Below are 13,736 nucleotides of genomic sequence, written 5' to 3' on the forward strand. Positions count from 1 at the left end.
CTATTGCCTACCTTAGGTTGATTTGGGCAGTTGTCCATGGTTTTGCAGGATTTCTTGGCCATTTTTGCCAAAGTAGCCTCCTTTTTCTGCTGCAGGACTACGGACTCTGGGGTTGTCACCTCATGAACAACCACTGTGTGGGATTCATCCAGGACTTGCTGCAATGTTGGCGCATTAGTCCCCCCCAGCTAACCTGAGCCCCCAATGTTACCTGCTTCACTGAGCAGACTTTGCCCAGCTCTTCTTCCACCTCCTTCCGAAAATCGCCCACCACACTACCAACATTTGGTTCCCCGCGTTTTTCACTTTCAAACACTTTACTTTCGTCCACGCGAATATTGAACGACTCGTTCACTGTTATGGCACTGTCTGCACTACAATCGCTGCTCAAACAGTCGCTGTTGGGCGAGTCTGGAAGGGGGGCCACGTCCAAGTCCAGCGACTTATCGTGGAACACTTTCTGGATGTTTTCCACGCTATCCAGCCGATTGACGCTGTCGAACTTGTCGCACACCTGCAAAAGCCCAGCAATCACCCAGAAAGTTCGCATTCCCGAAGACTCACGCCATATTCCTCATTGTTGTTGTTGGCATTGTTCAGACAATCCTCGTCAAAATCCAGAGTGTGGGCCAGATGCTGGAAGCCTGGATAGTTGGGGTTGACAAACCCCTTCAGCGGCGCCTGCATCATATCAGCGGAATTCGAGTGCTGCGAGTAGTCGTTGCCTTCATCTGAAGAATCATCGGATGGCTCAAAGGGATGGTCTTCATCCTGCGGCGATCCTGAGGCCGAAGAACTGCTGCTTTGGAGCGCCTCTGAAGCCACAACAAATTAGCCTTCTGAACTGGGGTACTGCTAAACCAGCTCACCATCGTCATCGCCCAGGGCATCATCTGGAGACTGCGGCATCAGAAGCTCGTCCTTCGGGAACGCCCGCAGGCGCAGCTGGGCCGCCAGCGTGCCGTTGATATTTCGTCTGTTGATGTTGAACTGAACAGGCTGTTGATCGGAGTTGCACCATCGCAGCTACAAGAAAGTTCGGTTGGTTTGCTCAACTGCCAGCTGAGCTACTTACCTCCTGAGTAACGATCTGAACGTTCAAAGCAGCAACCTCTTCAATCGTAAGTTGCTGCGTGCTGGCGGAAATGTTGCTGATCTCTTGCGTGGTGGCATGTTTGTACTGGGCAGCAGCTAGAGTTGTGGTGGTACTGAACTGGGTTTTATTGTTGCTGTTCTGGGCAGTGTTGAGTCGTTTGGGTGAGTGCAGGATCGCGTTGTTCCGGTTATGGATGGCCTGCAGCTGACCGTCCGAAGACTTCAAGCGCATGGTTCAGGTGGTCTGGAACAAGGTGGATTAGTGAAGCTGCAAGGCGTGTGCATTTTTGTCTGGGTTTGAGTTCAGGAGCGGGGAGTTTGGAAGGTTTTTTGCATTCCAACCAGTTTTGTAATCTGCGATTTGAAGGAAGGAATATGTGGGTTTTCCGATCAAATATCGTTGCAAGATTATATTTTATGGTTGATATAATCAAGCAAACACAAGATTGAGCAGAATGTTCCAAAAAGATGGTTTTCGACTCATTTCAAGCTGTTTTCGGGCCCCCATTGTCTTCAACCGATTATTTCTTCCTGATTATTGCTTTTGATTGTTTTCAACTCCAACAAATTGTGAATTAATTTGGCACCCCTGATAAATGTACGAACCAAATTTGGTAAAAGACGACTTTTACCAGTGCCCACATTCAATTTCGGTGGCAATTCCATTAGCTGAACGAATGAAAAACTGTCGGGCATTTTTCCTTGTCGGCTCTAATGGCTGTTCTATGAAGTTTCAGCTATTCGGTGCATGCGATTCGGTCATTTGTATCAGCGCACAAAAAGCTCGTTGAATTAAACACTTGAGGAATGTTTCGGTGCCCTTTAGTCGCGTATGGAAACAGCTTAGCTGATATGCCGGCATTACGGCCTGGTCAGTTGCAGTTGGGCCCATTAACTAAGTAATGAGCGCGTTTGCTCAGCTTTATCGCTGAATAAAACTGGGCATTTTATGAACTTCAATCAGTGGCAAATGTAAATTTGCGCTGCTGCAGACGATTGATTTATTAATTGGCTTCAGTCCCGGCTGATTGGGGTCGATCAGTGGAAAAGCCCGAATGGGACTAAAGTGAAACTGTGTTTTTTCCGCTGTTGCGGCGCCCATTACACAAATTGTGTTGCCCAACAAACGGGGAGAAGTAATTGGATTTTCAATTTTTCCATCGCCCGAAGGCGACTAATTGCGCCAGTCGAAACGTTTCGCGTAATCAGCTAACGATTATTCGCCGAACAGGTTAATTTGGTTTAGTAGTTTTTTGGTTGAAAAACGCAAGAGCAAAGTAAATCACAGGGCGTTTTTCTTAATTTTCGCCCGAAATTCAGGGGATCAGCTCGAAGGCATAAAAATGCTCGGGGGCGACCCTATCGGCCGTAGATAGTAATTTGGGCCTAATAAAAAAAGCGTCTCGACTCTTTCCAGCTCTTTTGTAACGCCGGTCAAGGAAAGTGGAGGCTTTCCGCTGCCAAACACCATGGCTTTCTTTAACAACATTTACTAGCGGCTTTTGCCCGGTTTATTTAGGGGATAATTTTTTAAGCTGCCGCCCAGAGGAGGGAACAATGGCTCCGTAAAGCTCATAAATAACTCGGCTATCACGCAAAACTCCAATTAACTACAAGCAGTAGCTAAAACGTCGAGATTAAACAAACACAACTTTGCCATTTGCAGGCCGTCTTAACGAAAACAAACAAAGTCGCAATTTATGGTTATCGGATCGAGCGCAACCCCTTTTTGTTGGGCCAAGTTCGCCTATTTTTTTGCCAGTTTTGAACGTCTTGGTAAATAGTAAATTGTTTATAGCTTGGTGGTTTTAACGGCCATTTTTCCAGATTTTCTATAGATAGTTTTTTACTCTATACCGTGGATTTTTTCGGACTTTTAGGCTTGTTCAACATCAATTTGTCCTCCTCTTGTTGGCCCTTCCCTATCTTAAACAGTCTTTTTAATTTCTCTGGGACATAAAGCTGCATTTAGTTTTCCGGTTATTCAATGGTGTCTTGCATGTCTATGTCTTTCCATGTTTCTTGTTTTCTGGACGTCAAGCCGCACTATTAATTAGTTTTTTCATAATTTTTTCCTTTCTGTATGTTTTTGAACAGGTTCTCCCCTCCTGCTTCTTTCTCTTTATTTTTGAACATCAACTTAGCTCAACAGCAAATTTTGGTCACAAATTGCAGAGGTTTGCTTTCTCGAAATTAAATTGTGTCATTAATTAATTTCTTATAAGTCCTTTTTTGCCCAGCTTACTTTTCCATACTTTTTTTTAAAGAGAATAGAAGTTCATTTTCTTCAGTATTTTTTTGCTTTTCTTCAATGTGTTCTTTTCATTAACTTGTCCTCCACCTGCTTTTCGGAAACATCGATCTTCACTTATGAAATTTTTGGCAAAAAAAATTATATGCGAGTTTTTTCTGCTTTCGACATAAGGAGCTATCCAATTACGCAAATTTACGGTGTTTGAGGGATTTTCAAAAATTTGATCTTTCCAAAACAGCGACACTCACCTTAAGAAATTTTGGACAGAAAAGAATAAATTTCACATGTGAGTTCTTTGACTGCCCTTCACCTAAGGAACTTATCAATTATGCAAATTTACGATGTTCGGAGATTTTTGAGAACTTTGATTTTCTTCAAAGATTCCCAAGTTTTTCAAAACGTTTTCAAAGTTATATGAAACTAAGCGAGACAAATAGCAAGTTTTCCAGGGCGGTAGTTTATTCAAAATTCAATAATTTTCTGCTCAATAAATGGATTGCGCTGTTTTTGTTTTGGGCTGAAACTGGAATTTGCTCTACACGGAAAGCAACTTTCCACTTGCCAAATTTATTCGTTTGCAAGTTGGAAATTTTGAATGTCAATAGGGGCAAATTTCACGTTTTTCCATGTCTGATTTTAGGAGTTTGTAGGTGAGTTTTCAGTCAAGCTCAGACCAGAAACTGAAAAAGCTTAAAGTGGCTGTTTGGGTAGTTTGGAAGAATGCAATTTTTAAGATTAGGCAAATTTTAAGAAACTGCTAATCTTTTAACGGACGGCGATGATTTTTTCCTGAAATAGAAACTGGAGTTTGCTCTACAAGAAAACCTACTTTCAACTCGCCAACTTTATTCGTTCGCAAGTTGGAAGTTTTGAAAGTCAATAGGGGCAAATTTCACGTTTCTTCATGGTTTATTTCGGGCGTTGTTCAAATGCTTCTCAAAGTTGTATGAAATTGTATGTGAGTTTCCAGTCAAGCTTAGGCCATAAACTGGAAAAAAGCTAAAAAAAAAAACAAAAGTAAAGTAAAAATAAACATAAACATAAGCTTGAAGTGGCCAGATTGAGTCGTTTGAAAGTCTCGAATTTTCAAACCGCGGGAGACACGGAAGTTTCTTCGGAAGAATTTTTCACTCCTTGAACTCGATGCGCTGATTTATTTTGGAAGTGAAATTGGAGGTTTCTCCGCAAGTAAACCAAATTTCAACTCTTCAACTTCATTCGTTTGCAAGATGTAAATTTTCAAAATTAATTTGGCTATTTCAAGTTTCTGCGAAAGGAAAAATTAATTTTTTAGTCCCAAAGTCCTCTTCAAATATCTACAAGAAAACTGGGTAACTTATGCAGAACTGTACTTATCTTCTGAAAAGTTAGAAAAAAAAAAAAATATATAATATATAAAATTCGATGAGAGTTTTCAAAGTTTCCGAGCTCGATTAACTCGCAGCCCTAAATTTGACGGTTTTTTGCAATTAATAGCCGCTCAACCCCTTGAAGGTCCAACAAAGCCGAATCTCGCGATTCATTTCGCTAATTCAGCCGTCATTTATTCTGGCTGATTCCAATCAAAACTTGACTTATTCGCTGTTTATTCGCGAAAGTTATGAGACAAATATGAAGACACCGGATCACGTGCTCAATTAGGTGCTTTCGCAACACGAGTATCCGTTGCTGCGGAGAATACATAATTAAAAGTAATTATTATGGAGGAGCGTTCCAGAAAAACCGCCTATTAAACTGGGAATTATGGCGTAATTGATGTTTCAGCCCATCCGGGCTGGATGTTTAGGCGACAAGCGTTGTTTGTATTTAAATTTTGGATCGGTAGTTGATTTTTTTCCGGTTGTTCTCGCCTGAATCGTCCACCATCCAGCAGCGGGGTAATTAGGAGGTTAAATTCGTAATTTACATAGCAGGAAATAAATGGCTCGAGAGGACCATAATTCAAACGTAGCGCACCCACGTGTCTCAGCCCCAAATTGGCTAAATAGTTAAGTGAAGTTTCCGTGCTTTTCCAAGACGCTGAATTAATTATTGTTTTGTCATTAATTAAATACCTGGTGGGGGAAGCATGCGTCATTTATTTTCCGGAAAATTCCGGGCATTTTCCATAAAACAATTAGTGTCAGATAAAGTGCGCGCATTATTTAATCTCGCTTAGCTCTTCCCTATTGAATGTGTGCGCTACCGAAACCCTGTGATTTTTGTCGCAACTAAAGCGAAGGTGTAAACACATTTATCACCAACAGATTTTTTCGTTTTTTTTTTCGGGCTGGAAAGCTTGTTTTACAGATGGAAAATGCTTTTAGAGGCCCTTTTAGCGCAAACGTAATTTCTTAAGTGAATGAGCGCGGAGTGCTTTCAAGTTTTTCTCTGTGTCGCTTCGGTGCTTCGTCTGAAAATGTTCCTCAATTATTAAAAAGTGGTTTAATTCACTTATGCCCAAATGGATCGCGGTTGTAAATATCATTTTTTCGGCGTGTCGATGCGGCTTGAGTATTACAGGCATTTTTTTTATTAAAAGCCTTACATTTTCCTGCTCAAGTCCCGTCCCATTAACTGACGAGATCCTTGATTTTGTTACAAATTCTTATATATGTTCCAGTGTAAAGCCTAAACCGTTGAAAGACCAGTTTAAAAGTCCAAGAGCTGTTTTCGATCATCGCATTAATCTTGAATTTCCGAATTTTGCATGCGTGAATTTGAGAAACATTCCTAAGATGATGTTTGATATAGAAAAGTGCTCATTTTAAGGCTCAATCGCTCAGTGAGAACTAAATATCTGCAGCTCAACGGGTTCTCAGAGCAGTTTTTGAGCATCGCAGTAATCTTGAAATCACGAATTTTAGTTGAAACCGAGAAACGTCCCTAAAAAGTTGTTCGATATAAAAAAAAGTGTGCAATTTAAGGCTCAATCGCGCTGTGAGAACTACAAATATGTAGCTCAATCGGTTGTCTAAACACGAGCCAAAGACTAAGAGCAGTTTTTGAGCATCGCAGTAATCTTGAAATTCCGAATTTTACTTGAAACCGAGAAACATTCCTAAAACGTTATTCGGTGTAAGAAAGTGTGCAATTTAAGGATTAATGGCGCAGTGAGAACTACAAATATGTAGCTCAATCGGTTCTCTAAACATGAGCGAAATACTAAGAGCAGTTTTTGACCATTGCATTAATCTTGAATTTCCGAATTTTGCTTGAAACCGAGAAACATTCCTAAAACGTTATTTGATATAAGAAAGTGTGCAATTTAAGGCTCAATCGCTCAGTGAGAACTACAAATATGTAGCTCAATCAGTTCTCTAAACATGAGCCAAGGACTAAAAGCAGTGTTTGACCATTGGATTAATCTTGAAATTCCGAATTTTACTTGAAACGGAGACACATTCCTAAAACGTTGTTTGATATAAGAAAGTGTTAAATTTAAGGCTCAATCGCGTAGTGAGAACTACAAATATGTAGTTCAATCGATAGTCTAAACACGAGCCAAAGACTAAGAGCAGTTGTTGAGCATCGCAGTAATCTTGAAATTACGAATTTTACTTGAAACCGAGAAACGTTCCTAAAACGTTGTTTGATATAAAAAAAGTGTGCAATTTAAGGCTCAATTGCGCAGTGAGAACTACAAATACGTAGCTCAATCGGTTCCCTAAACATGAGCCAAAGACTCAAAGCAGTTTTTGATCATCGCATTAAGCTTGAAATTCCGAATTTTACTTGAAACCGAGACACATTCCTAAAACGTTGTTTGATATAAGGAAGTGTGCAATTTAAGGCTCAATCGGGCAGTGAGAACTACAAATATGTAGTTCAATCGGTTGTCTAAACACTAGCCAAAGACTAAGAGCAGTTGTTGAGCATCGCAGTAATCTTCAAATTACGAATTTTACTTGAAACCGAGAAACGGTCCTAAAACGTTGTTTGATATAAAAAAAGTGTGCAATTTAAGGCTCAATCGCGCAGTGAGAACTACAAATATGTATCTCAATCGGTTCGCTAAACATGAGCCAAAGACTAAAAGCAGTCTTTGACCATCGCATTAAGCTTGAAATTCCGAATTTTACTTGAAGCCGAGACACATTCCTAAAACGTTGTTTGATATAAGAAAGTGTGCAATTTACGGCTCAATCGGGCAGTGAGAACTACAAATATGTAGCTCAATTGGTTCTCTAAACATGAGCCAAAGACTAAGAGCAGTTTCTGACCATCGCATTAAGCTTGAAATTCCGAATTTTGCTTGAAACCGAGAAACATTCCTAAAACGTCATTTGCTATAAGAAAGTGTGCAATTTAAAGCTCAATCGCGCAGTGAGAACTACAAATATGTACCTCAATCAGTTCTCTAAACATGAGCCAAAGACTAAGAGCAGTTTTTGACCATCGCATTAAGCTTGAAATTCCGAATTTTACTTGAAACCGAGACACATTCCTAAAACGTTGTTTGATATAAGAAGGTGTGCAATTTAAGGCTCAATCGGGCAGTGAGAACTACAAATATGTAGCTCAATCAGTTCTCTAAACATGAGCCAAAGACTAAGAGCAGTTTTTGACCATCGGATTAGTCTTGAAATTCCGAATTTTACTTGAAACGGAGACACATTCCTAAAACGTTGTTTGATATAAGAAAGTGTGAAATTTAATGCTCAATCGCGTAGTTAGAACTACAAATATGTAGTTCAATCGATAGTCTAAACACGAGCCAAAGACTAAGAGCAGTTGTTGAGCATCGCAGTAATCTTGAAATTACGAAGTTTACTTGAAAGCGAGAAACGTTCCTAAAACGTTGTTTGATATAAAAAAAGTGTGCAATTTAAGGCTCAATCGCGCAGTGAGAACTACAAATATGTAGCTCAATGGGTTCCCTAAACATGAGCCAAAGACTAAAAGCAGTTTTTGACCATCGCATTAAGCTTGAAATTCCGAATTTTACTTGAAGCCGAGACACATTCCTAAAACGTTGTTTGATATAAGAAAGTATGCAATTTAAGGCTCAATCGGGCAGTGAGAACTACAAATATGTAGCTCAATTGGTTCTCTAAACATGAGCCAAAGACTAAGAGCAGTTTCTGACCATCGCATTAAGCTTGAAATTACGAATTTTGCTTGAAACCGATAAACATTCCTAAAACGTTATTTGGTAGAAGAAAGTGTGCAATTTAAGGCTCAATCGCGCAGTGAGAACTACAAATATGTAGCTCAATCGCTTCTCTAAACATGAGCCAAAGACTAAGAGCAGTTTTTGACAATCGCATTAATCTTGAAATTCCGAATTTTGCTTGAAACGGAGAAACATTCCTAAAACGTTGTTTGATATAAGAAAGTGTGCAATTTAGGGCTCACTCGCGCTGTGAGAACTACAAATATGGAGCTCAATCGGTTCTCTAATCATGAGCCAAATACTAAGAGCAGTAATCTTGAATTTTGCGTGAAACTCCGAAGCAATCCTAAAACGATGTTTTACGCAAAATGTGCACCTTTTAAAGCTCTATTTGTAAGTCAGAAATAGAGCTCCACCACTCACTCTGTCCTCTAAATAAGAGCCATAAACTAAGAGCGGTTTTGAAACCTAGTCTTAATTTTGTGCGCATTTCTAGAACTTAACCACTGTTCTAGATTGAGCAACTGAATGCAATGTGCTTCCTTACAGTGAGAGAACGGTTGAGCAAATGCGCCTCCCAGACCCAGATTTGTCCTCGACCCGCTGTTAAAACCATTAGTATTCTGAATAAATCATCTATTTTGAGCCCTGAGGCCCATAAAGAAACCTCCACCCGCCCGATCAATAGCCCCCATTTCACAAAGAAAACATGTGTATCATATGCCAAAGGGTTGTGAAACAGTATTTTTTAATGGGAAAGAGTGAGGCGGTTGGGGCGTCACGTGCACAACTACTACACGTGTCTTTGTCAGCGAAAATACACTGTGAAGAGGACGAGGAGAGGTCGAGTGGCAGTGATTTTTAACGAGGCGACAGCGAGTTAATTTAAAAAGTGCAAACTCGACTCTGGATCGCATTCGAAACAGCTCTGGATGCGGCAGAGATTTGTCTTTGGTCGAGAGAGAAATGTCCTGTTTTCTTTCCAGTTTGTTTTATTGCGCGTTCCACATATCCAGATAAATCCGGGGCTGGCAGAGGCGCGCCCAACAGATTCAGGAGCAAAAATCTGTGACTCTCATTGGAGTTTTAGTGCGAGAAACTGATGATACCATGGAATTATTGCGCCGTTGAAGTCAAAGCGGAAAAGTAAATAATACTTCAGAGGGAATAGGCCAACTTAGATATTTATTTCCCTAGAGCCGAGACGGAGGAGAAGTTTTTCGCCCGCTTTTCGGAACGACGCTTCCTCAAACTCCTTTGAAAGTGCACTGCGTAATAGAGCGATGCTCTCTTTATATTGCTCTATAAAAATTCCAGCGAATGGCCTCTGTTGCGCCTACGAGCCGTAGATTTGCGTTCCAGAGCCAATTTGTGGATGGATTCGATTCAATTACGCAGGCACTGCTGTTTGTTAACCGGAATGCATTCAAATCCGATACATTATTCATCGATATTAAAAATGCCAATGCTGTGGCATTGCCGATATCTTTGCGGCCAGCGTACATTTGAACCGGCCGATTCTTATTCCAGCAACGCTGGATGATAAATGGCCTTCCTGTAAACGATTCGGGTTGCATTTGCGGATGCTGACGACATAATATTACAGATAAGGTGCTGGATCGACGGAATTGCCAGACTTCGTCTTTAGCATGTGAAACCGACCGAACTGCATCTTGCCAAACACTCAAATCGAGAGGATTTGCCCGATTTGTATAAAATATCGTAATTGGAGCGGACGTTGTCTTGGATTATTATGGCCCAATAGGGCGCCCTACAAGAAAGTTTAACTTCTGATTTCCCCTGGTGAAACGGACGTCGCTTCTATCAATATCTGATTTACTTTGAGTCCCTTTTACAGGTTTATTACGGTATTAAAGAGATCGAAAAGAGTGATTAGTCGGAAAGTCAGCTAAGGAATCATCCCGATGTACAGGGGGGTTTGTGCAGAGTTTCGCATCAATAAACCTCGGAAAGAGTATAATCAAACTGCTCAAGAGACACCCGGTATCTAATGAGCATTCTTCCTGTCCTCAGCCAGTTTGGGCAATAAATCACGAAACTGTTACGCAATCGATATCATGGTGCCTCTAAATGGATAGTAAACACTCTTTGCTCAAGTGACAACATGGGAAAGGGGCTCATTTTGTGTGTTTTGTAACCATCTGGATGATTTCAATGTGGAATCAGCTGGGAAAAAGCGTAATTTTCCTCGGGCAATTCAAGAGTTTTAATTTTTGAACGTAGAAACTGCCCATTTTTCAATTTTACTAACTGAATGTAGAAATAGAAACACATTTTTTGGCCGAAAAACCATTGAAGTGCATCGTTTTCCTGTCTGCAAATATAAAATGTTATCAATTACATCGGATAAGCCAACATTTTTCAGGTTTTTGAATGAAAAACTGCTCTTTAGCAAAAATACAAATCATTTTTTTCCCATCTGATTCTACAATTATTAGCGAATTTTGTTTTGCCCAAAAACCACAGATTTTTCGTCTTCGAAACGTATTTTAATTGATAAATAAAGACAATAAATGACTGAAGCCCAGGAATTAATTTCGATTTATCCGAAGACCCTAAAGATGTTTTTGTTCCCAATTGGAACAGAGTTTGTTTGCGGAAATTTTTGATTTTGGCGTGCACCGTTTCTTTGTGTGGAAATTGAGACTGAGCCATTGGTGTGCACCGGTTTTACGGCCCGGAAAATATCAAACGATAAATAACGTTAACGATAACGTTAATTTGTGTCTCTTGTTTCGGCAGGTTTCACTTTGTGGCTTCCTTCCTCCTCATTCTGATACCGATCAAATAATATGAATTTTCTCCAGACTCTCTACCAGAGCTGAAAAAACATCCCTCCAACCATCAATTTCCAGTTGAAAAGCCCATAAAACCATTCCTTCGTGGCGTAACAAATGTTGGGGGTTTTTTGACCCATCTGGGCCCTTTTATTGCCTGGACGCGACGAACTGTGAAAAGTCAGAGGTGATGGATATGGATTTTCGATTAACGGGCACACAACAAGAGCCAACGGGTAAATTGGGCCCTAAAAAGGGTCTGGAAATGGTCGCTTCTTTGCGAAATTAAATGCAAATGAACCGTTGACTGGCACCTCGTTGTGTTCGTCATTTCCGGCCCCCGGTTGAACTGGAAGATTTGTGTCTGAATCAGAGAGCCAAATGGGCGTTTTTATGATCTCTGCATGGGATTGGGAGCGGTAGATTGCAACAAATGCCAGCAGATCGAGAAACAATGCCCGACGCGGTCTAATAAAATAATAGAAACCATTTGAAATTCGGGTGAATAATTGAAATTCCTCGACTGTGCAGGAGGGGCTCCTGCTGCAGGTAATACGTGAAATTAATTTTCCTGCAGACGAATTTCGTGCGCGGTCGGCTGTCGGATATGTGGAGATGCGGTTTTCTATCAGGCGAACTTGCGGTTTGCACCCAAAAGCCATTATGGGGGCGAGTTTCGACTCTGAGGGGCTTATCTTCGGCTGGATGTTCGACCTGAACAGTCCGCTTGTATGCATATTTAGCGTCCCGACCATTTAAGTGTCCTCAAACAGGTTTATTGTTCGTTTTTAGTTCAGTTGTTGATGACTTTCGTTAAGTTGGAACGTGAAATTTACCTTTGGTAAAACATGAAATGAAACAACAAAACATGATTAAATGATCATGTTGATTCTGTAGTTCGGTGTCTTTTTCTCGAAAAAGTGTCTGAATGTTCATATTTCTACCGGCAGTAGACAAAATCAGCCTTGGCAGTTTGTGAAAGTGTAGTGAACTTGGGTAGAATATAGAGGATAGGGCGCCAGCATGCAGAAAGCTGTAATCTGTAATCTACAAATCTCTAAGCTTGAACTGAGTTTTATGGATAAGCCTGTAATGCAAGCACATCAAATGCATAGGCAGAATATTTTAAACTTTGGGAATATTTTGGGCGGCTTTGTCTTTTTACATCAAGCTCATCTGAGCTGGTCTCCCAAGAACCGTTTCGGTTGTGCAAATATGGGTTCCAGTTTTATGCTTTTTGTAAAAAGTCAAGAGTTTTTGCTCATTTCTCGGAAGCAAAATGGCCTTTAGAGGAGGAAATGAACCATCGATAAGGAAAGTGTTTCAAGACGTTTTAGATTTGGGTAATATTTGTGTGTTTTTATGTAAAATGTTGTAAACCAGGGACTGACTCACTTTTAATGCATTTTCTCCGGCACTCGGACAGCAGGAAATGCAAAAATCAGCCACCCCAGCGAGAAAACAATACGTGATTTTATTAGACTAGGGACTGTCTGTTGCGGATTCTATTTAAACACGGGGGACTTTATATCCGGTCGCGGAGATTTTTATTTTCCAGCGACAGCTATTTGCTTGTTCCTTGCAAAACAAGCTTTTTATTGTTCGTCATGGGAAAAAGCCTCGGCGTCATTTGCGGCCCCTTTTATTTCGCTTGCCGTAATCAAGCTCTGTCTCTTGTTTGTCAGTCGATGTGCGCTCCCAAATACAAGTACATAGAAACTCGATTAGTACATCATTTAAGTCGGGAACGCAGCTCAATTATTCATGCACGTAGTTGGTTGAATGGCCGTTGCAAGCAAACAATCAATAGGTCTTGCATGTTGGGTGTTTTTTACAACTAGGCCAAATCGTGTTAAAAAATTCCTGGCTTTTCCAGCTTTTCAGGCTTGTTTTTCGGCTCTAACGCGAATTTTGCAAATGTAAAGGAGTTTTTAAGGCCGCTAAAACTGACCAAATAGGAGTGTCTTGGTGGGCACGTTCGTTCCATTCGCGCTTCCGCCAGAATAAAATTCGCAACTTCTAAACGAAAACAGGCAGCGACTGGACAATTTTACCACCCATAGAACGCACTTGACTGTACAAATGCGAAAACTTTCGTAAAAATTGCCCAAATTCCCAATTTTGCCAGCTTAGCTATAATCGGTCTCAAAATCGGTGTTTTCACCCAACTGCGCTTTTTCTTTTAAAAATTCCCATCTTCCAAACTAATGCAAGTAGCGACTTGAAATTTCTATCAGGTTTATAAGACACTTGACTCTAAAACCGCAGAAAGTTTGGTCGGAAAATTGAAGAACTTTCCAATTTTGCCAGCTTAGCAAATCGATGTTTCCACCAAACTCCGCTTTTTCCTTTAAAAATTCGCATCTTCCAAACTAATGCAAGTATGTATGTTTATAAGACACTTGACTCTAAAACTGCTGAAAGTTTGGTTGAAAAATTGAAGAAATTGCCAATTTTGCCAGCTTAGCAAAAGTCGGTCTCAAAATCGGTGTTT

The 13,736-nt window shown here is 40.6% G+C and overlaps 1 protein-coding gene and 1 long non-coding RNA gene across 3 annotated transcripts in view; one reads left to right on the forward strand and one right to left on the reverse strand.

Annotated features, from left to right (window-relative positions):
• LOC109534242 (schwannomin-interacting protein 1 homolog) overlaps positions 1 to 13,736 on the reverse strand; it is a 33,317-nt gene that overhangs the window by 12,390 nt on the left and 7,191 nt on the right. For both annotated transcript variants that reach the window (XM_019899837.2, XM_019899836.2), the window contains exons 2-6: positions 1,076 to 1,339; positions 870 to 1,026; positions 565 to 815; positions 212 to 514; positions 12 to 158 (exon numbers count right to left, since the gene is read on the reverse strand). In XM_019899837.2, the coding sequence (XP_019755396.2) occupies positions 12 to 158; positions 212 to 514; positions 565 to 815; positions 870 to 1,026; positions 1,076 to 1,327 (1,110 nt within the window). In that variant the 5' untranslated portion in view covers positions 1,328 to 1,339. The remainder of the gene's footprint in view (positions 1 to 11; positions 159 to 211; positions 515 to 564; positions 816 to 869; positions 1,027 to 1,075; positions 1,340 to 13,736) is intronic.
• Positions 13,644 to 13,736, forward strand: part of LOC125503020 — a 313-nt gene continuing 220 nt past the window's right edge. Inside the window, exon 1 of the long non-coding RNA XR_007280653.1 lies at positions 13,644 to 13,714. This is a non-coding gene — a long non-coding RNA (uncharacterized LOC125503020). The remainder of the gene's footprint in view (positions 13,715 to 13,736) is intronic.

Source organism: Dendroctonus ponderosae, unplaced genomic scaffold (genome assembly GCF_020466585.1).
Source record: "Dendroctonus ponderosae isolate FM_Combo_2020 unplaced genomic scaffold, Dpon_F_20191213v2 Dpon_F_20191213_11, whole genome shotgun sequence".
Classification (NCBI taxonomy): domain Eukaryota; kingdom Metazoa; phylum Arthropoda; class Insecta; order Coleoptera; family Curculionidae; genus Dendroctonus; species Dendroctonus ponderosae.